At 46.7% G+C, this 22,198-nt stretch overlaps 1 protein-coding gene across 9 annotated transcripts in view; it reads left to right on the top strand.

Moving 5' to 3' along the window:
- Rnf144a (ring finger protein 144A) overlaps nucleotides 1-17,427 on the top strand; it is a 108,526-nt gene extending 91,099 nt beyond the window's left edge. For 3 of the 9 annotated variants that reach the window (XM_011243807.3, XM_006514948.4, XM_030246508.1), the window contains 4 exons: nucleotides 3,062-3,269; nucleotides 6,425-6,572; nucleotides 10,112-10,201; nucleotides 13,432-17,338. In XM_011243807.3, coding sequence (XP_011242109.1) covers nucleotides 3,062-3,269; nucleotides 6,425-6,572; nucleotides 10,112-10,201; nucleotides 13,432-13,563 — 578 coding nt within the window. In that variant the 3' untranslated portion in view covers nucleotides 13,564-17,338. Of the gene's footprint in view, nucleotides 1-3,061; nucleotides 3,270-6,424; nucleotides 6,573-10,111; nucleotides 10,202-13,431 lie in introns of all 9 variants that reach the window. The other 6 variants (XM_017314932.2, XM_006514949.4, XM_017314933.2 and 3 more) reach the window with 3 other exon arrangements.
- Nucleotides 17,428-22,198: the final 4,771 nt, after the last annotated feature.

Raw genomic sequence — 22,198 nt, 5'->3', positions numbered from 1 at the left:
TGCTTGTGTGCACAGCTGGCAGAACTGAGCAGTGAGAAGGACAATGAGCATATTAATAGATTCCTGCCAGGGGTTGGAGCTGCTGCATAGCCAGGCGTGATGGGCCTCAGCAGAAGGTGGATGCTTGTAGTCCACTTAGAGACAAATCACTTCACCTTGTCTGCTGGGAATCTTTCCGTGGTGATAGGTAGGGTCATATCATTGCCCTGAGTAAAACAGTCATGTTCTTGGAGTTGTTACCATGGAAACCTTCCCTAGGCCTCATTTCCATGCCACAGCAGAGTGGGGCCTTCTGTGATAAAGGAACAAGGTAGACTCACTTACTGTTGTCAAGGGTGATAGCACATGTCAGGAAGTGTGTGAAGAGAACCCTACCCCAACTAATGTCTGGGGCTTCCAGAGCAGAGGGAAAGTCAGCAGGCAAGAGGCAGGACATAAGGACTCCAAGGGTCTGAGACAGAAAGCCTACTCCAGCAAGGTTCACCTACAGAATGAGTAAGCATAAGGCCAGAAGCCTATGGTCATTCACACATTCAGCATGCCAAGTGCCCATGTCTCCCTCTCCCCAGAACATCATTCAGTAGCTATGCAGATGGAGTATGAATATCTGGTGTGGGGCCAGGCTAACTCCCCCAACATGTGTACGTAGAGAGGTGAATTTGAAAGTTGGTGTGTGTGGAAGGGGAAGGGCTGCTAGAAGAGAGAATGCTGGGGGTCCTTGGGCTGTGGGTGCTCGCTGGGGATTTCTCTCAGCACATATCTGAGGGCTGTGAAGTTTCAAGGAGCTTTCAACACCTCAAGCTTCCTGGGCAACACTTCTCCAGTTCTATATGTATTTACATGTTTACTGGCCATAACCTTTCTTCAGATAGCAAACGTTGACACCCAAGTTGGACAGTAGCTACTGTTTGTTTGTTGAGTGTCAGGAGCACCTCAAATGTTTTACAGTATTGTATGAAGTCCAGTCAATGTGGAGTGCAGTTCTCAGTTCTAGAGTGTCACATACATCGTCTCAGGCCCTTGCTGTCATAGCAACAAGATCCCTTTATGCTTTTGATGAACACTTCTTAATAAATAAAGAGTAGTTAGTAACCTTGGGTTAAGAGTCCGCCAGCCATGTCTGGTAGGCCAGCCCATCTCCAGCTCCCAGCTGCTATAATTAAGGTTTCCCCAGAACCTTCATTTGTAGGTTGGTTTGTCTGCTCTTAACCCAGCAGCAAACAAAGCAGATGTCATAGAAAACCAAAAATCACATGGTCTATAACAATGTAAATAATCCCTACCTTGCCCCTTACAGAGCTTGGCCTGCCTTCACACAAGTAGATACGACCATTGCTGATCTCACACCTGACAGGCTTGCTCCTCCAACACTGATCAGAATGGTCCTCTATAATTGGAGCAACATGAAACCCACAGAAAGGCACACACATGTGTATGAGGTCAGGACTCTGCAGTGTGAGGCCCTGTAAGTGAGGGCTTATTTGGCTCAGTTGGAAGTTATACATTCATTCTATAAGTTATATAAGTAGGGAAACCATGGTGGCAGGAACGTGGGGTAGCTGGTCACATTGCATCCTCAGCCAGGAAGCAGAAAGTACTGAATAACTCTTCTTAGCTTGATTGCTCCTTTTTATCCAGTCCAGGGCTCCAGTCTGTGGAATTGTGTTGCCAGAGGCTTGTATCGTAGGTGATCAACTCTCCTCTGTAGTTGACAGTCAATGATGATCATTACAGCCCTCTGCACCCTCAGTCTGCTGGGTGTCCCATTAGGTGGAACGCCTGCCTTTGGACTGGCTGAACTACAACCATGTCAGGCTACCGGGCACAGGACCGGGGGTTTGCAAGCAAGCACGTTCTCTCAGCAAAAGTCACTGCTCCCCAGATTGCTTCTCAAGAACAGCCTGAGTGCAAAGCTGAGGGCAAGCAGCTTGTGCAGGTTTGTGGAGATGGTCCTGTAATTCGATGGCCTGCCATGGTCCCGGCTATTAGCCTCCTGTTTGTGTCTCCTACCACACCTGGTGAAAGTTCAAAGTCCACTAGAGAAGAGGGAAATGGAGATGGCCTGCTGGCTCACTATGGAGGGAGGGCAGCTCAGGACGAATTATAAATGCAGGGTTTGGACCAAGATGTGAAGGAGGGGGAGTGCCACCATATCCTGTTTTTAAACTAAATTCCCTGACCAACCCCATCAAGTCAGGCTTTGCAGTAACTTGGGCTTATTCAGCATAGAAGACAAATTTCTAGTTTTACCCAGTAGTTAGGGGGTCAGGCTTGGCAAGAGAATCTGCCTTGGGTATGTGAACCATCCTAGTAGAAGACTAATTGAGAACAAAATTAGACACCTAGGTCTGGAAATGTCATTGCAAAAACCACGGTTTTGTATGCCTCCCTAAAATGTAGTAAGGCAAGAAGACTAATGCAATACCAACTACCTTCCTTCCTTCCTTCCTTCCTTCCTTCCTTCCTTCCTTCCTTCCTTCCTTCCTTCCTCCCTCCCTCCCTCCCTCCCTCCCTCCCTCATCCCTCCCTCCCTCCCTCCTTCTCTTCCTTCCTTCTTTCTTTCCTTCTTTTCACCATTCAACAACTATTTGCAACTGACTATGTACACCCCTGGCACTGGGTGGTAAAAGAAAAGGTTCTCACCTGACTCCAGGAAATGTGGACTGCTTGTGGTGGGGGAACCAGTGGGCAGGTTGCAGACAAAGATCTGGTAATGTTGACGCTCAGGGGAGCTGGGCTGGGCTAGTATTTCTCCAGAAAGTAATGGAACTGGAGGTTAAGATGGCAGCTGAAGGAGCCCTGGGCACACCAGGTACTAGAGTAAAAAGCTGCAAGGGGTTTGCAAGGAGTTGGATGAACACAGGAGCAGTAAAGGAGCAATTGTCTGGGGGGTGTCTGGCTGGGTCACCTAGATGCCCTGCATTCTGACTGCATGGGCAGGCCCCAGAGGGTCTCCATGCTCACCCTCCCTGGTGCCCATGACATCCTGAATCCATGCTCACCCTCTGCGATGCCCATGGCATCCTGAATCTGATTTTTGCCTTCTGTCTCATTGTGCTAGAGGTGCTCTTTGACCCTTGTCGGACGTGGTGCCCAGCATCCACCTGCCAGGCCGTGTGCCAACTCCAGGACATAGGGCTGCAGACCCCGCAGCTGGTACAGTGCAAAGCCTGTGACATGGAATTCTGCTCTGCTTGCAAAGCCCGCTGGCACCCTGGCCAAGGCTGCCCAGAGACCATGCCCATCACATTCCTTCCCGGAGAGACCAGGTACTGTATAGGAGCCATGTATGGTACAAAGAATGGGCTTGGAGCTGAGGGCTGGGGACTGGGAGTGGGGGCCAGCAGAAGAAGTAGGCTGCCTTCCTGAAAGTATCACTTGAGAACATGTGGCTATAAATACTTTGAACTCAGAAAACACCCTACCTCCTAAAGTAAGACACAAGACCCTGGATATATAAAGATGTCTAAGAACCACCCTCCCTGAGTGAAATGATAGAACCACACTGGACTGCGCACCCAGATTAATTCCTCTGGAACCTGCAAGTTTTCCACAGCTACCCTCTGTTGAAGGTGGTCTGAAATGGGAGTGCAGGAGTAAGACCACTAAGCATAGTAGGCGCTGGGGACAAGCAAGGTCACTAGTACGTCCACAGGTACCTGAAGCCAAGAGCCCCACGTCTTTCTAAAATGCTGAGTCTATTGGAATATGGCAAAAGACTGCTGTATTTCTTTCCTCTTGCTTCTCCTAGTCAGATAGCCCAGCTCTTTTCCCAGGTGGACTTTATGGATGAATTGAATAGAGTGAACCATAACCAACTGGTTATATCAGGGGTATTTCCCCACAATAAAATGTGTGCTATCATGTAGCTCAGCTGGGCAAAGTGGCTGTGGTCCTGGTGATCACACACTCGTGGCTGCTCACCCCCTACCCAAATGGGGTCCTCCCCACCTGGTCCCTGATTTCTTTTGTTTTCCCATCCTCAGGAAGGTACCTCAGCCATGCCCCAGCCACAGATCCTCTGTTGCTCTCCCAGCATAGCACTGTCCTCTCTCCCTTGGTCTCTAGGTCTTCAGGTCCACCATGTTCCTCCTCACCACCCTTTGCATGGGTTCCCTACCCATTCTGTCATCTTTTTCCCCAGGGTAGTATTGGTGACTACATCCTGTGTTTCCCTACTGCAGCTTAGATGCATTGATCACCGTCCAGGACTTACTGTGTTGTAGGTCACATCTTCCCATGACTGACTGATGCTTCTGCTGTTAGGGGATCCTGCATGCTTGACATTTGACCTGGCATACATCAGGCATTTGATACCAGCATTTGATTTAGATGTAGGGTCGTAGAAACTTCTAGACTCTAAGAAGAAACGTACTTGCTTGGCTTGATTAAAAGTGGTCAATAGAGGTTTTTTAGGGAGAGGCGAGCAGAAGCAGATAAGCATCTACCAGGAGAATGGTCCAGTGTTTTGTCTCTAAGTGTAATCCTTAGAAAGTGAGTGAGTGAGTCCTGCCTCTGAACAGGAAGGACAGGAGTGAGGAGCCTTCCTAGTAGGCCTGAGGAGGTTGCCAGCCCATGCATTTTTCTAATTATAAAACTTTACCAGAGCTGGAAATGAGACTGCCTGCCTATCATGCAAGAAGATCCATGTTTAATCTCCACTCTGCATAAATCAGACATGGTGGCTCATGCTCATAACCCCAGCATTTAGGAGGAAGTTGGAACCGAGCAGTTTCCTGGATTATTCTCCATTTTATATATTGAAGGAGGGTCTGTCAATTGAGTGCAGAGCTCATCGATCAGCTACACTAGCTCTCTAGCTTGCCCTGGAGATACCCTGTTCCTACCTGCCTCTAGCACTAAGATTGTAGTGAGATACCACACCAACCGAGCTTTTAGTTGTGTTTGGGGGATCCAAACTCCAGTTCTTGTGCTTGCATGACCCGCACTTTCTCCACTGAACCATCTTTCCAGCCTTTCTCAGAATGTCTTAACCTATCACATTCCACTGGTGGACAAAACAGAACCCCATCAGGAGCACACACCTCACTACACTTAGGAAACCAGAGGGCATGATCATGAGGCATGTTCATTGCTGATCATCAGGCAAGTTGTACTAAAGGAATTGGCATTTGACTCTTGCATATACTGTGGTCCTTCCAAATGATCCCTCTGCCAAGATGCCTCAATGACTGTGCACTAAGACAAATTGCACTATGATTGGCTCAAAGTGGAGCCATCTCTTTGCAGGTCATACTTGATTGATGCTGTGGGTTCTACTACAGTATGCCGGTAATAGTGGCATCTTCTCTTGGCCTTTCCCATTTATTCTCCTGGATGTTGTTATGAATATATATTTCAAAGAATAGCCATCTTTTAAAAACTAAAAGAATGCAATGGATGATCTTGTTCTGCTATGCCAAAATACCTGTTTTACTTTTGAAAAATTAATAATGTCTACTTATTGTCAATTAAAAAAAATCAGTTACTGTCTTAGTCACTGTTCTATGGCTGTGAAGAGACACCATGACAGAGGCAACTCTGATAAATAAAGGTATTCAACTGGGGCCTGGTTTACCGTGGTGGAAAATAGACAGGCATGGTGCTGGAGCAGTGGTTGAGAGTTTTACATTTTCATCTGCAGGCAGCAAGCAGAAAGAGGGAAAGAGAGAGAAAGACACTGGGCATGGTGTGAGCTTTTGAAACCTCAAAGCCCATCCCCATTAGCAAACTTCCTGCAACAAGGCCACACCTATTCTCCAAAAGCCACGTGCCCTTGCCTTTCGAAATCTTCTTAAACACTCCCTGGTGACTCGGCATTCAAATACATGAGCCTGTGGTGGCCATTATCATTGAGACACAGCTCAATATCATAGCTGCTTTACACAAGCAGGGTACTTAACTAGCCTCACACTGAAGACAGCTTTGTAGAGGTGTCCTGTAGCTGGTTTGTCGAGAAGCCAGCATCTGCCACCAGACTTAAAACTAGTAACTACTGCACATCTATTCCAAGTCCCCAGTGAAACAGTAGTGTCAGGCAAATCTTCTGAACCAAGTGTGTATCTTCATATACACGTGTATATATGATTTTTTTATGACAAGACTAAAGTGGATAAAATTTATTATCCCCCTTTGGAAAATGCACACATTTGTGAAGGCTTTGTTTGTTTGTTTTTTATAGAAGTCTAAATTTAGGTATGTGCTGACGTTGCTTTTTGTTTTGTTTTGTTTTGCCTTAATCTAGCAGAATCACTGTATGTTGGCTATTTGTTTTCCAGAGCGTTTGTTTCTTTGGCTTTGTATCACTTCCCTTAGTAACAAGAGGGCCTGGGGTCCTTGCAGTAGAGTGGTGCTCCCAGAACAGCCCTGCTGCTGAGTTTCTCTTGGTCCCTATTACATGACCCTCATAGTATGTCTCCCACAGCTCTGCTTTCAAGATGGAAGAGGGCGACGCACCCATCAAACGCTGCCCCAAGTGCAGGGTGTACATCGAGCGGGATGAGGGCTGTGCACAGATGATGTGTAAGAACTGCAAGCATGCCTTCTGCTGGTACTGCCTGGAGTCTCTGGATGTGAGTACTATGCAACCTCGAATGGCAGACATGAGCTGTGGATTCAGATAATGTGGGAGAGGGACCATCCTTGCCCTGGAAAGCTGGAGGCCTCACTAGCAACAAAGACAGAGCACCGGGGGATGATTCTCCTGTGTTTGTGCGGATCTTGGTTCCCTGAGGTGACATCTGGGTACGGAAGCTTGGGCCAGGCTTGGGGTTTAGCTTTGCTTTGAAGAGTGTTGGGGTCTCCGCAAACATCAGAGTAAGGTTCGTAGTGAGGCAAAAAGGCTATCTGGTTCTACATGATTCCATAGGTAACCAGTGCTGGTTCAAACTTCTAGAGTCTGACCACGAGCAGCTCATTTTAGGCATGTTTCAGTACAGCACAATTTGGAAAGCTATTTAACACATTCCTGAGTACACAAAGAGGCGTGATTACATCGAAACTCTTCTCAAAATACATGTCACTTCTGTGACGATGGCTTCAAGAGGTAGGGTACATGTATTGTCTTAAGGGCCTAAGAGAGGATCTGCTGTGGTCTGGGTGATACAGATAGCAGAGGGGTCATCTGGGCTATTAGCCACCTGTAGTCCTTATTGTGAGAGCTTGGAGCATCCCCTGTCCGTATAGATAGTACAGAGGTCCTAGACTGTTGACCACCTCCATCTCCCAGCCTTCTGGATGGAAGACAGATTCTATACATCTTTTTCTTTGGAAAGACAACCCAGTATGTTAACATTCATGGTTTTCCTCTGTGATGGGTCAGCTTGATGGGATATATATTTTACATGGAAACCCACGTCTGGGCATGTCTGTGAAGAGGTTTCTAGATGGTATTAAGTGAGGAAAAATGTAGGCTGAAGTCCTCGCCTGAACAAGGGTGAGGAAGCTGACTGGCTTCAATGTGACCTTCAATCTGCCTCAAGCTCCTGTGTGAAGCCAGGCTTTATAATCCTTTCAGACTGTGAGCCAAAATGATCCCCTCCTAAAGTTATGTCATATACCAAAGAAAGCAGATAACACACACAGCCAGGCAGGAAGTGCATGGCAACCCACAGAGGGGGCGATTTTTGATGGGTGTGAAATCAATCCACTATGCAGAGTGATATAGGACCAGAGGCTAGAGGATGGGGGTGGCTGGGGACGTGGAAGTTGAGCAAGAGTTTGTTCACCTGCCAAATAGAACAAGAGATGTTGAAGCCAGTGGTTACAAAAGAATTGGACACGAGAAAGGCTTGATGTGGCAAGGAATGCTGGTGGGAGGAGCTGAAGCCAGGATGGAGTAACTCTTCTCTGTGTGTGAGGTTGAAGGCTTTGACCTCCCTCAGGACCTGGATACCTGGCAAAGCAGCCATGCAAGGACTGATTGGATAGAACCCCTAGCAGAATCTGGAAAGTGAGCTTGCTCTTTGCCTGGGGTTCCGTGTTATTACCAGAACTGTCAGGATCAATGCCTGGACTTCAGTAGCTCTCACAACTAGACTTGGCTACCCAGTTGAGAAGCAGAGAGATGTGTATGTGTTCAGTGTGGTCGCACTGGGAGGAGGAACAGGAAAAGGAGTCCGGTGACCCTGCCCTCACCCCCTGGACTCCTCTGCCAGGTACCAGCCTGAGGTTTAGGTTTAAATAGGGGTCAAGATAGAAGACAGAGTCTAGCAGCCATGGCCAAGGTGTGGTCCTGGCCGTTGTTGTCTCAGCTCTAGGCTTTGCTGCAAGGTAGCCTGATGAGTTGTCACGAAGTCGTGAACTTTTCCTGAGAGTGACAACCACAGCTCCCCTTTGTACCAGACTTCAGCTTATTTCTTCTTTCATCTTGAGACTCATGGGAAAACCCCAAGTCCTTGGAGTCCATTTTTTTAATAGTCTTAGAGGCTGGCATAAAAGCTGGCACTGAAGTCAGGACCTATTATTTCAGGGCTGGGAAGCCAGAGGCAGGGGGATGACTGGAGCTCCTTGGACAGCCAGTCTAGCTGAATTGATGAGCTACGGGTTCAAGCTACTGGTGTCCCAAGTGTCTCTTTAGAATATTTCTACCTCTGCCAGGGTGGTCACACTCTCCATGGGGTGTGCTCTGCAAGTTTTTATTTGCCACAGGCTATCTAGGAGGATTGGATGACCAGTACCCATTTCCAAGGGCAGACATCAGTAAAGACTGTCCAGTAGCTGATGCCCTGTGGCTCAATGTGTGCTTTAGAAAAGGACTTCAACGCCTTTTAGAGAGCCCACAGAATAAGATGCTGTGATAGGCAGATTGGAGAAAAAACAAACAAACAAACAAACAAACAAAACCTGAGACAAGCGCACTCAAGCTGTCCTCTGGGGTAATGTACTATTAACATCCATGTGAAGGAAAAGGCAATTAAGACTCCAAGAGGAGAGCACTCGGCGGGCAGAAGTGGCCAGATGGAGTTTCAACAGAGACACATCTGGAGCTAGAAGAAAGAGGCTGTGAGCTCACCTGTCCAAGGAGGGTGAGACAGCTGTTGAGCTTCTGCCTCCAGTGGTCATCGCCTGGAACTGCATCGGAAAAGCCAGGGTTTGCTGCCACACTGTCTAGGGGGCTAGACCTTAGAACAGAAATCTCCAGGGTGGTTCCCCTTTCAGCTTGAGAGGCATTTTAGGTCGACTATCCCCTAGTGTTGGTCTGAGGGGACAGATGATTGCTATCCTAGGCTTCTCTGGTTTTCTTGTCCTTTCAGTCATAGTAGACCCCATGGATATTCTTTAAAGGAAGCTTTCCGTTGGTGGCCTTGGTAAAACGAGCAAAGGGTGTTAGCCTGCTGGGTGCCCTTTCCTTCCTGTTTTCTGTGCTCGTGATGGACAGGCAGGGCTTCCTATGTGTGGAGGTGAGAACGCCTGTCCCTGACACTCGGTGATGCTGATACAGACTGAGATACATTTGAGGGATGATCATCCTCAGAGGGACCAATATAACAAGCCTTCATTCAGCCCAGGGACCTGGCAGTCTGGAGGTGACTGTCCTGAGAACGTGAGGCAGGGCCACCTGGAAAGAGACATGGACCGGACAGTTCTCTGCGCACTATGAAAGGACCCCTGCTCCCTCTAGGCAGGTGGAGGGAGACCTTGTGGGTAGAGGGTGGTTGCTGGACTAGGTCTTGAATAAAGAGAAGCATGGCAGTGTTCTGAGCTCAGGGAGGACTCACCTGATGAGAAGCTGTTCTCATACCGTGGGATTTGACACAGGCAGGCCCCAGAAAAACTCCTGACACTCAGAACCTGATCTTTCTCTTCACTCACCTGTGTTGGTACAAACTCCAGAGGCAGCCTCTACACCCAGGAGACCTCTGGCTCAGTACCGAAATGTGGCCAAGACTCCCTCTACTGCCCGAGGCTCACAGCTCCTCCTTGCTGCTCTGTGGAGAGGGCTGTGGTCAAGAGAAACAGTCTCCAGGTGTGCAGCACATACATGCCCCTGCTCTCACTCTTTCCTGTGCGCGCACACCGGGTATCTGGAAAGATCAAACAAACTGAAGCGTTCAAAAGACTGAGAGTCCAAATCCAGCATTCACTGTAGACCTTTCTCTGACCTTCACAGGATGATTTCCTTCTGATACATTATGACAAGGGGCCCTGCCGCAACAAGCTGGGCCACTCCCGAGCATCAGTGATCTGGCATCGGACACAGGTGAGAGAGAGAGAGAGAGAGAGAGAGAGAGAGAGAGAGATCTAGAAGGTGAATGTGTATATCTGTGTATTTTTCAGAAGACAAGAATGTGTTTTCTAGAAGATGAGTGTGTATATATGTGTGTTCTAGAAGATGAGTGTGTGCATATGTGTTCTAGAGGATGAGTGAGAGAGAGAGATCTAGAAGGTGAGTGTGTATATCTGTATTTTTCAGAAGACAGGAATGTGTTTTCTAGAAGATGAGTGTGTATATATGTGTGTTCTAGAAGATGAGTGTGTGCATATGTGTTCTAGAGGATGAGTGTGTGTATGTGTGTGTTCTAGAAGATGTGTGTGTGTGTGTGTTCTAGAAGATGAGTGTATGTATATGTGTTCTAGATGAGTGTGTGTGTGTGTGTGTGTGTATTCTAGAAGATGAGTGTATGTGTATGTTTGTGTTTGTGTGCATGTCCTAAAAGACTTGCCAACTGAAAGTAATGCTGATGGCCCTGAACCCCTTGTACTTGATGAAGAACTGCCTAGAGCTGTCCTGAGAGAGGCAAGCAAGTTGTTAACAGGGAAGGTTGATGGGCAAGTAAAGGAACACTTCTTCTGTCTGTGCTGTAAGTGGCTCTTATGTTAGCTGATTCAGCTAGCATAATTATATGTTGAGTGGTATTTATCACCTGTGTGGCAGGCCCCTTTGGGAGTCGGAGCCACATCTGTAAGACATTCTTTTATGGAGCCTGCTGTCTGTTAGGTGGAAAGCAGAGGGATGATGAACCAGCATTCTCACCCACAACATAACTGGTCTCCAGAGTGAGGGACAGCGACAGGGGCTTAGATAGAGTGAGTGGGAAGGTTCTTTATGGGTTAGCGCTACTTCTGCACGTCACGTCGTATGTCTGTGTGTAAGTGGCTTGGATCATGGAAGGACAGAGTGGGACAGGGAGTACAGGGTTAGTTTGACATTTCAGCAAGACCGTGTCTCAGATCTATGCAAGACCTAGCAGACATGGATTGTATTCATACTGAAGTTGGTAACTATGGAGGGGTTAGGAGAGTGGGGTCTGCAATGCCCCCTACTTGCTGTGGAAGGGGCTTCGTTCACAGACTTTCCCATGAATCCTCTGAGCTCACTGTGCCAGGCCATCTGAAGACAGAGCCCCACTTTCAGGTTGGTGGCCTAGAGTTGGGAGCAGATCTAACTGTAACTACTTTTTCTTGGCACTCATTGCTACAAGTTGATGGGGCTGGAAGCCCACGAGTGTGACTGTCTGCAGCAGGGCTGAGGGGAAGGGCATAAAACCTGTGCCTTCAAGGTGTTGCTTAGGAGCAGGCACTACTCCCAGGGGCTGACCAGGCCTGTTTTCCTGTACTCCACAGTGCATGCGGAGGTCACCATGTTTGTGATGAGTGACCCTCTCTGGAGCCTGGACCCATCCCTCTGCCACCCGTATGGTATATCCATGGCCTGGCCATCAGGGCATGTTCACGGTGACTTTTTCCTTGTGTCACTCACTTTTGTCTCTCTTTTTTTCTCTTTCTGGTGATTTCTCTATCTGCCAGTCACCAACTGGCAGTAGCTTGAAAGCTCAACTTACCAAACAGCATGTAAATACAGACGAGGTAGGCTGAGGATCTGAGCCGAGGTGGGTTGTACTGGTCAGAGTGTGAGCCATGTGGTCAGGTCACTGTGGAGGCTGTGTCATGTGCCAGCTGGGGTTATCAGGAGCTCCAAGTGACCTTGAGGGACTTCACTGTGAGCTTTGGGACCCCAAAGTTAAACATATGTGTTTGTATGTGCACCTGGCTGCAGAGGCCTGCAGAGATAAAGATTCCTTAGAACGGGAATTACAGGCATTTGTGACCTGCCTAGCACTGGTACTAGAAACCCGACTCAGAGCCTCTAAAAGAGCAGTGTGCTCCCAAGTGCTGAGCCATCTCTTCAGCTCCCACAGTGTGCACATGATCTTTAACATGTCACCTGGCCTGCTTGGTGGGATCCCACCACCAATATTATGTTTATCAAAGGAGCGTCCCTGGCTTAGCTACATCAGAGCCTCATTTACAATTCGGAATGTGACCTTATTCATTTATTTTAATTGTGGGCATGTACACCTATGTAAGTACACATGTATGGTTTATTCCCAGGGACAATTCCAATAAAGGAATTCCTTCCCTTACTCATATTTGATGCTTCACCATATAGTGGGCCTTGGAGATCATTTATTATATCCAAAGTTGAGGAAACAGACTTGGGGGAGTCATGCACTTATCATCTTGAGCACTAGGTGGCAGTCAAACTCCATGTTCAGCTTTTCAGTAGGCAGAATGGCTAATCTAAGCAAGAATAGGGAAAAGAGGACCTTGTTCATTTGAAACAACCCCACTGCCTGCTGTAGGTGTCAGTAGGTCTGTGTTTGGGCCTTATTACCAAGAGGGGAAAATGAGTTTTTTCTTTTTTAATCAAAAAAGTCCATGTTAGGCTTTAAATTGCAGAAGAGCAAAGCTAGTTCTGATGTCCCATGTCCCAGTCATTCTAGTTACTTCATTGGAAGGGTCCTGTCCTTGTCTTCTTATACATTAACCGTCCAGGAATCTAGTCATCTCAGCTGTTTCCTGTCCTCTAGCAAAGGTAGGCCTTTTTCTTGGATGGCCTTTACCCAGAGCTGAACCCACTTCCTGTTAGGTTTATTAGCCTTTGATGAAATCTTGGTCTTTCAATCAGACAGTGTTCTCTTGGAGTGTCCAGATCTCAGGTGCCATTGATTATGTGACAACTAGCCATGATCTGACAAATAGTGGTCGTCCAGGGAGAAATCACAAAATGGTTGAATGCATGGAAGTATGGCTTGGGGTGGAGCATGAAGGGAGAATAGAAAGGAAGCGGGGAGAAGAGGGAATACAAGTGAATGAGCCAGCGGTTTGTTGGGAACATAGGAGGAAAGATGGGCCCATGGATGCTCGTCAGAGAAATAGATCTATGAATGGGAGGATAGGTGGTGGATGGATGCATGCGTGACTCTGTGGATGGTTGGATAGGTGGGTTGGATGAATGAATGCATAGATGGGTGGTTAGCTGAATAGATGAATACATGGGAAAGTGTATGGCGGGATGGTAGATGGATAGATGGATATAGATGTATTGATGGATTTGGTAATGGTGGGTGAGAGTTGGTGTAATTTAAACTTCAGCTATAGAACCTACAGACCAGCCTTCCTCACCTCTCTCCTATGTTTCCCTTCTAGGTGGTGGGAATTTTTGCTGGATTTGGGCTCCTGCTCTTAGTGGCCTCCCCTTTCCTGCTCCTGGCCACACCCTTCGTGCTTTGCTGCAAATGCAAGTGCAGTAAAGGTGACGACGACCCACTGCCCACCTAGAGGATGGCACGACGCTGGAACAGACCCCTTCCTCGGGACGTGTGGCTCCCCTACCCCTACCACCCCTCACACTAAACATGTTATTTGCCTTATGTGCCCCATTGAGCTTCAGTGTCCGGCTTGCTGCAGAGATTTCAGGGATGGCGCCAGCAAGTGGGCAGAGGCCCGGGTGTGGTCTCCTGGGTGCTGCTGAGGCACGGGAGGCGGAAGTGGGTGGGGGCATCCCCTCAGAGTCGTTCTGTGTCTGCAGACCTGGCTGGAGGTGGCGTCAGCTGCATACCAGGCAGTCTCCTCCCCCTGGCCGTAGACTGGAAATGTCAAGTTTAAGAGACCCACTGGGACAAAGGGTCTCCTTGGCTTCCAGATGGCACTGTGGTGTCAAGAGAAGTCTTCAAGGATTAGACTGTCTTCAGCCAGCACCTGAATATCCGACTTGAGAAAACCACCCTGTTTGTGACAACTGTTTTTATTCCTAAAGGCATTTAGTAAAACCCTTTTTAGAAGACTCTCTCCCCCTGTCAACTGAGTAGTGAAAAATCAATAAGGTGCGTAAAAACCATCCTATGCCTTTTTTCGAAATGTGCATTTTATGAAGTTATAGATATAAATCTTTTCTGGCCTGACCATTTTATTCAGGAGCTACAGAAAGCCTTATGCACACTCTGTGTTTTTCTTGGAACCTGCTGTCATCAGTTTTTGAATGCTGTGAGCTGTGTACTGTTACCCACACGGGCCCCGTGTCATTGCATTTCTTTGAAAACACTGCTACATTTGAAGGATTATCTCTAGCTTCACAGCATTGCCCTTTGCCCCAGTTCAGCTCACAGGGCGCGTCCCTTCAGTCCTCTCTCCCGGGTGACATCAGATGCCTTTGCGCATCTTTAAACCGGATGTTCTCCTCTGAACTAATTTTACTCCGAGTGACTCTATTTTGATTCCATGCCCAACTTTTTAGGTAGGCATCAAGGAGACAGTGTCATCTATCTCTAGGGAACACTTGGAGGCTGGCTTAGAGCTTTCTGAAGTCTATGCATTGTTAAAATGTTTTAAGTAATTTGAAAAATCATGTGGCTCACACACTCTGAACCCTGCTAACCAGTTTGTTCTTGCTAGGTGAAAAAAGGAGAGAGAAAGAATAAAAAAGGAATAAAGGAAGGAAGGAAGGAAGGAAGGAAGGAAGGAAGGAAGGAAGGAAGGAAGGAAGGAAGGAAGGAAGGAGAGACCCTTCTGTTTCACTTAATTTTTCTGATGTGCAGAGTTTGTGAATTGATCCTTCCCTGGGCTATGTGACAGTTACATATCAACAAAGAGCAAGTTAGTAAGAAGACACAGGTATTCCTTAAATCGTCTCTGAAAATAGGGAGCAGTGCTTTCTCTCAGAGTTGGCTTTCATAGTCCAGTGTGCTTCCCAGGAGATGTAGAGATTTGGGGAGGGGGTGGCTGGGCATTTGACTACTGCAGGAACATCCTTAGGGGCTGTCTGTATGACTCTTCGTTTATGGGTCAATGTTAAGCCCTAACAGACACTCCCTGCAGGGCAATGGCATAATTCTCTTTATTTTTAATTGACAGTGAGTAACTGAGGTAAAACAGAACCACTGGTCTCTCATCCTCTGGTACTGATTTTCTTTATTAAGCTAAAGCCATTTAGAGTCTCAGTCCTCATCAAAACCACACTCAAAAAGTCCCCCTGGTAGTTGCAAATTACAGGTGTGACTTCTGCTGGGTGAAGCCTAGGTCTTGATGCTCTGTGGTGAGAAACTGGTCAGTAGCTGAGATTTGAGACCTCAAGCCTGCAGTTTGTATGAGATGTTATCCAGTCACCACCCCTTAAAATGCCTGTCAGGAATCTCAGCTGTCCTGGGCCCTGGCTCCTTCTTGCCTTGCCTTGATTGCTGCTGTCTGATTTGTTCAGTGACATTCTGTCTTTGCGGTGGGGGAGGCTGCAGTTCAAGCTCCCTAATCAAAGATGGGGTCCCCTTATGTCTAGGAGACTCCTCTGGATGTCCACACACCTCTGTAACCCCACCTGTGCTCACACAGCAGCCTATAGTGGGCTTCCTAAGCACATGGCTGGCACAAGCGGGAATTGTGGGGACATGGGCCAAACTGTATCCTGTCTGCCCTGAGTCTTTGTACACTTACTCAGTTGGCTTCAGTAATAAAACCTAACTTGTCCATTCCCTATAGAAACACCAGTAAGATCACGTTGAAATATATAAACTTATGTATTGTCGCCCGAGGGAGTCCTCTAAGTAGAGGTTACCACATGCGTTTACTATGGACATTCAGCTTGAGCCAATTGTGGTTTGAAATGCATATGCAACAGAAGAGGTGGCCCCCGATGAAGCTGGCCTCTCTGTCGGTCCTAAGAAGCCCGAGGGCCTCTGTGACCAGTCTCATTTCTGTTGCTCAGTGTGGTACCTCAGAACTGAAAATGGAGTTCCCTGAGACAGACTGTTTTCCTGATGGAAGAAGAGCTGGCCTTGTAGAGAAGGCTCAGAGTGGCGGGCTATGGGGCTGTTCCGTAAGACTTCACTGAGCACTCGCTGGTCTGTGGGTTATCCGCAGCTGACCCTGCTACAGAATCTCCCTGGGTGTGCTTATCTCTGCCAAATTCATTCTTGCACCTTGTGTCCTGGGGGATGAGGCGTCACATTCTCCCCCAGAGTGATGCCAGCAGTGGCTAAGTCATGATAGGTGTTCGTGGAGGACTGGGTGACAGCTCCTTGCAGGGACAGGGGAATTGGATTTCATGAGTTTCACTACCCAGAGTGTGGAACCAAAACTTGCCCACCCATCCCGCTTTCCTGCCTATCTTGAGGAGAGCAAATCTTCCCTATAGTTTATTATTTCATAAAGCAGATGTGAGACTCTGACCAGTTCCCCACTGAAAACAGTGCACGTGAGAGGAAGGATAGTGAGGCTGGAAAATTGGCTTCAAGGTGAAATTATCTTTTCCATTGGAATTAGAAAGGGGAAAGATTATTTTATGAGTTAGAAGAGAAGAGTTTCCCTTGGTAGTCTTTAAAGATTAAGGGATTAGAAAAAAAAGGGAGGACTTATTTTGTATACTTCCCAGATTTCCACTGATTAATAAATATACCTGTGAATATATATATGTAGATCACAATGAAATTTTCAAGGGAAACCATTTTGCATGTATACCGTTTTATGAAGGTTTCCTTAAATAAAATAAATACCAAAGCTTGTTTCTCCCTCACAATGAACCCAAACCCTTATGAAGTTAAATGAGGTGAAGAAATTTGGCTATTGCCAAAAACTCAACCAGGAGGGAAGGGCTTATGTTCAAACAATTACTGATGCCCTGTGACTAGGGGAACACGTCCTTTTGGTAGTTAAAACCCCATGGTCTCCAGCCTTCCTGACTTGTATAATCCTGTCTTCCAAGATCCCAGGGCCCTTCCGTTAGGTGTAGCTGTGTGCCACGTGCCTGACTTTTCTTTTGTACTTTGCTTACTTTGCCTTGGGTATATTTTAATCTTGTATAAAACAAAAATGCATGTGTCGGTCATGCGCACGTGCACACGTAGACATTCTGTATTTGACAAATGGTGGTAAGACCAAAAAAACAAACAAACAAAAAAAAAAACAAGAAGAGAATTGCATTTGTGGTTTTGCAGCGTGAGTACACTTTGTACCACTAACACTGTGATGTATAAGAGCTGTCTGAATGCCTTTTCATGTTGTGATTTGTACTCTAGAATCCTATGGAAACATTTGGTTTATAATTTCAATACATATTTTAAATGTATTGTGTCTTATGTAGTCTGTCTCCCCTTTCGAAGGGATATCTTTTTAAAGGTATTTTGGCTGGAATACAGGTGATTATTTTGTAAACCCTGCCTGGCTCCATCTTTTGTAGCTGCTTCATTGGCTAGCCTGAAGATTGGATAATAAATGCTGCTGGAGGTAGGAGGGGGGAGGGGGACAGGTAGGAAGGAAAGAGGGGCATCTTGCCGCTTGGAACACAACATGTGTATTCTGGGACTGTTAATCACTGTGACAACATACACAACAGAAGCAACTGAAGGGTTTGTTTTGTCTCATGGTTGAAGATGCCAGTCTCTTACAATGGTAAATAGATGGCAGAGTCCTTAGCAGCAAGAGTGTGTCGCTGTGACTCTTTACATCTCAACCAAGTAGGAAGCAAAAGAGGGAACAGCTGGCACCCAGCTGGCTTTCTTCTCCTCTTTTATCCATTCTTGAATACCAGCTGCATCAGTAGGTGACTGTAGGAGTACCTGGCAGCTAGTCACAGGGCATCCACAGTCAGCAAGTGCAGGGGGTGGGGCAATGGAGGGAGGGACCCTGATGATCAGCTTGCTTTTTCAACAAAATTTACTTCATGGCGAGATAGTTTTGCCCACAGTTAAGATGCCTTCTTCAGTTAAATCCTAATAGAAGTACCCTCATAGGTAGACCCAGAGGTCTGTTTGCATGGTGATTCCCTGAAGATTGACCATCATACCAGCCCATGAGATCATTTCCCCTTAGTCTGTAGAAACACCTTCTACACACACTCAAAGGTGTGCTTCTTCACTAATGACCAAGGTGTTTCTTGATCCACAAGTTGACAATGAAGACCAACCATTACAGACTCTCTTAAGAGTAATCTCAACTCTCAGATGCTCAATTCATCTAGATAATGTGGTAAATCAGCTTTTGACTTACCCCCTTATTTCTTGTGGTGCTGAACCAGTGTTACATCTTCAGGAAGGCTGCTGCACATGACATCGCTCCATCCATGTGCCCAAGCCATGCTGCCATACTTTAATGAGGGCTCTTTAATTACCAGTGGTATTCTTTTGAATGCTGGAAAAAGTGCATAATATAATACAGATACTTCTGGAAGCCATCTTTCCAAATCAACAGGGCATTGGTTCCAGGGTCCCCAATGATAGTGAAACAGATGTGAAGATAATGAAGAGTTTGTAATCCATGTGCACACATCCTACTGTGGACTTTCAGTCATCTTTAGGCTTCCCTCAATGCCTAATACAATTGAAATACTGTATTAGTTACATTTCTATTGCTGTAATTAAATCCCATGAACAAAACCTACTTAAGACAGAAAGAATTGCTTGATTATCCAGACATATAGAGTCCAGCACATCAGGAGCTCCATGGGTTGGAGGCAGGAACAGGAGGCTGAATGATCGATCACATTTCATCTATACTGAGGAAGCAGACAGATGAAAAGGAAGTGAGATGAGGATATAGACTCTCAGAGCCCACCCCAAGTGAAGTACTTCCTAGCAACACTGTACCTCCTAAATGTTTTATAACCTCCAGAAAACAGCACCACCAACTGGGGGCCAAGTATTTAAACACAGGAGCTGATAGGAAACACTTTTCCCACAAGCCACCACAGCGTCTCTGTAAGGAGTTGTTATAGGGGAATAACCACAAGGAGGGAAGTCTACACATTCAGTGCAGAAGTGGCTTTAAGTTTTCCTGGATATCCTCCCCTCCATGGTTGGTTGAATCTGCGGACATCAAACCTACATATAAACATGATGAAGTGAACAAAAAGCCAAAAATTCAGTACATGTCCCCTGGAGTTTTCCATCTGCCTCATCTGAACTTTCTTGGATAATATATACCTTATCCACTAAGGTGAATCTAGGAACAGGTAACTAGTTATTTGTCCTGTATTTAAGTTGGAAATATACCCATAGTCTTAAGACATGGGTGGAGGGATGAGTTCTCTGATAACTTGTTGACATGGGCACCGAGGGCTCCGTACATTGGTTACGTGTCTTTGCTGTGACAAAGGCTATGGAGGAGAGGACTTACTTTGCTTCACAGTTCAAGAGTACCATCCATGATGGTGAGGGACTCAGGGTCATAAGACCATGAGGCACTTGTCCTACTGCATCTGAAGTCAGAAAGAAGTGAGTGTTAGTGCACAGTGCCTCCACCACCATCACTCCCCACCCAGTGAACACAGTCTAGAAAGGCTCCCAGCCTTGCCTAGAGACTCCTCAAATTCTGTCTAGTTGGCATTCAAGATTAACCATCGACTTATGATACTGCCCGTCACAGAGCTTTGTCTGAAGAGGGAAGCAGAAGTCAGTTCTTGGAATAAGGAATGACAGGTGCATGGCAGCTTTGGTATGGCATGGACATGGACACTCAGCCCTTGGAGGTCTAGAAAGATGTCCAGGGGATGCCATGCATGAGCTAGGTCTTGCAGATGGATAGGCGTTAACCGAGGAAATGAGTGTTGAAGAAGAGGCCCAGTCTGACAAACACAGGCAAGTGGCTTGATCTTATGTGTATGCTGGCAATAAAGTTACTCCAGTGTGACCTTAGGGTGGCACAGAAACTTGGCTTTCTTTGTCAAGATTCTGAGGGGATGTGGAGCTTCCTGGGTGCTGTAAGAAAGGACCACACCATGTAGGTAGAACAGCCTATAGTCATTGTCTCACAGATTGGTAGCCAGGAAGGCCCAGATGAAAGTGTCTTCAGGGTTGGAACCTTCTGAGGACTGTGTTGAAGAATCACTCATGTATCTTTGTTTCCTCTTGGTAGTAGTATCTAACAGCCCTTGACCTTCTCCAGCTGGTATGTGTGTATGTGTGTACATATATGTACACGTACACATAAACACAGACACACACACACACACACACACACACACATATATATATATATATATATATATATATATATATATATATATATATATATATATATGTAATCCTATTCTGTCTCCAACAGCATGTGGTATTCTCCCCCATGTGCCTGTGATTGACAGTTATGGCCACACGGAGAAACTCACCTTGATCATCAGAAAGACCATTCTGCTGACAAGGTCACACATTCATGAGTTCCTGGTGTTCAGTTTTTGGGAAGTTATAATTCTGCCTTTCCCTGGCAGCATGGTGCAGAGAACACTGCCCCAGCAAATGTATCAGGAGCTCACTGAATCAACTAGGCTGATGGAGACATGAGCTTCTGGCATCCACCTATCTCTTTCCCATAACACCAGGCTATCTACACATGCTGCTATATTTGGCCTTTAAGTGGGTGCTGGAGATCTGAACTCGGTTTATCATGCTTGTACAGTGGGCACGTTATGGACTGAACCATATACCACAAGTCCTCATGCACAGATTCTTAACTGCAGATTCTTTACAGTCAGTGAGGAACTCCCAGTTAGGCAGGTAGACTCCCTTCCGTGAGACTCTGAGGATTTGGCTTGCAGAGTCCACCCAGCGTACATATCCTCAATCATAATTCATTTGGGATCCACAAAAGGACAAAAGCCCAATTGTGCTCAGACATTTGAGGAGAACCTTTCAGGAATGAGAAAATGAGGCTGCCCAGAGTGGAATGTGCTCCTCTGCAGAGCTCCTAAGGCATTGTGAGTGCACAATGGATGGTAAATAATCACGGAATGTTTTTATTAACGACAAAGGGGTAATCAGCACCATAATGAAGCTTGCAGATGAGACTAAACTGGGATTTATAACAAATACCAATTAGGAGACAGAGACAATGGAAAGAGACCCCCCACCCCAGAGGGAAAGTTACAACAAAGCAAGTTTCCGTTTTTGCAAAATAACCACAAATGCACCTGCGGAGGATGCACACTGTGGGGAAAGCCCAGAGTGTTTAAAGGGAGACAGTCCCCAGACACAGCATTTTTATGACAGGCACGAATGAACAGTACAATTGATGATGCCAAACATGAGATGGCAGGCACTGTGTTCTTCAATGAAGATGCAGTACACTGAAGCCCCTCATCTGGCTACACTTCAGGACCTACCCAAGATGCTAACTACCCAGGACCTCTTCCGTTTCATATGGACGCACCTCAGGCCTCCAAGCCCATCTTGCTGACTCCTCACCTCTGTTCTGATGATCTTCTCCATGCTCTCTCTGATGCGTCGTCAGCCCAAAGTCCTTGAAGTCCTCTATGCACTTGAGTGGCTGAATCATGTTCCAAATAGGCCCACTTACCTGCTTGCTGTTCAGTATAACCTGCAGTCCACCGGGGAAAGAATCATGAAGTGACCCTTGAGTGGGGGAAGGCCACATTTCAGGCCACACTAATAGGTTGTCTGACGTCTGTACTATTGTCCCCCAAATACACAATTGCTTTCTACCTTCTGTCCATTGAAATTCCACTCGGGGCCTGACCAAGCCTTGCAGAGCCCTCCCAGTCCCCTTTGTTCATATCATCCTCATGCATGCAAGAAATCTGTCCAAATTTACAAAACATTGTAAAAACTTACAAAAATAGGGTTCATGTTTTAGGTTTGGTTATGACAAAGAGGGGTGCTGGACTGGGCAGGTTAATGGTGCTGGGTGTTTACATCTAAGACTTTTTATATCTGAGTAGACCAAGAAGCACAACCAGCTATAACTCGTTCTCGGTGTCCCACCTTCTCCAGCCAAGTTTCGCCTCCTAATGATTCCAGGAAGCACCAGCACCTGGGACCACCTGCTCAAGCACACAAGCCCAAGGGCGTTCGTGTCACATTTAAACTAGAGAGGATAATGAGTGCTAAGGCATCAGGGTAAAGGGCGAGGACACCAGCTTTGCATCTGTGAGGAGGAAGGCACTCCCATCTGTCCTATGGAAACTGAAGAGAAGACCTTA

This window comes from Mus musculus, chromosome 12, assembly GCF_000001635.26.
Source record: "Mus musculus strain C57BL/6J chromosome 12, GRCm38.p6 C57BL/6J".
NCBI classification, from domain to species: domain Eukaryota; kingdom Metazoa; phylum Chordata; class Mammalia; order Rodentia; family Muridae; genus Mus; species Mus musculus.
Note: the sequence above shows the minus strand (reverse complement) of the source record. Positions and strands in the feature narration are given on the sequence as shown.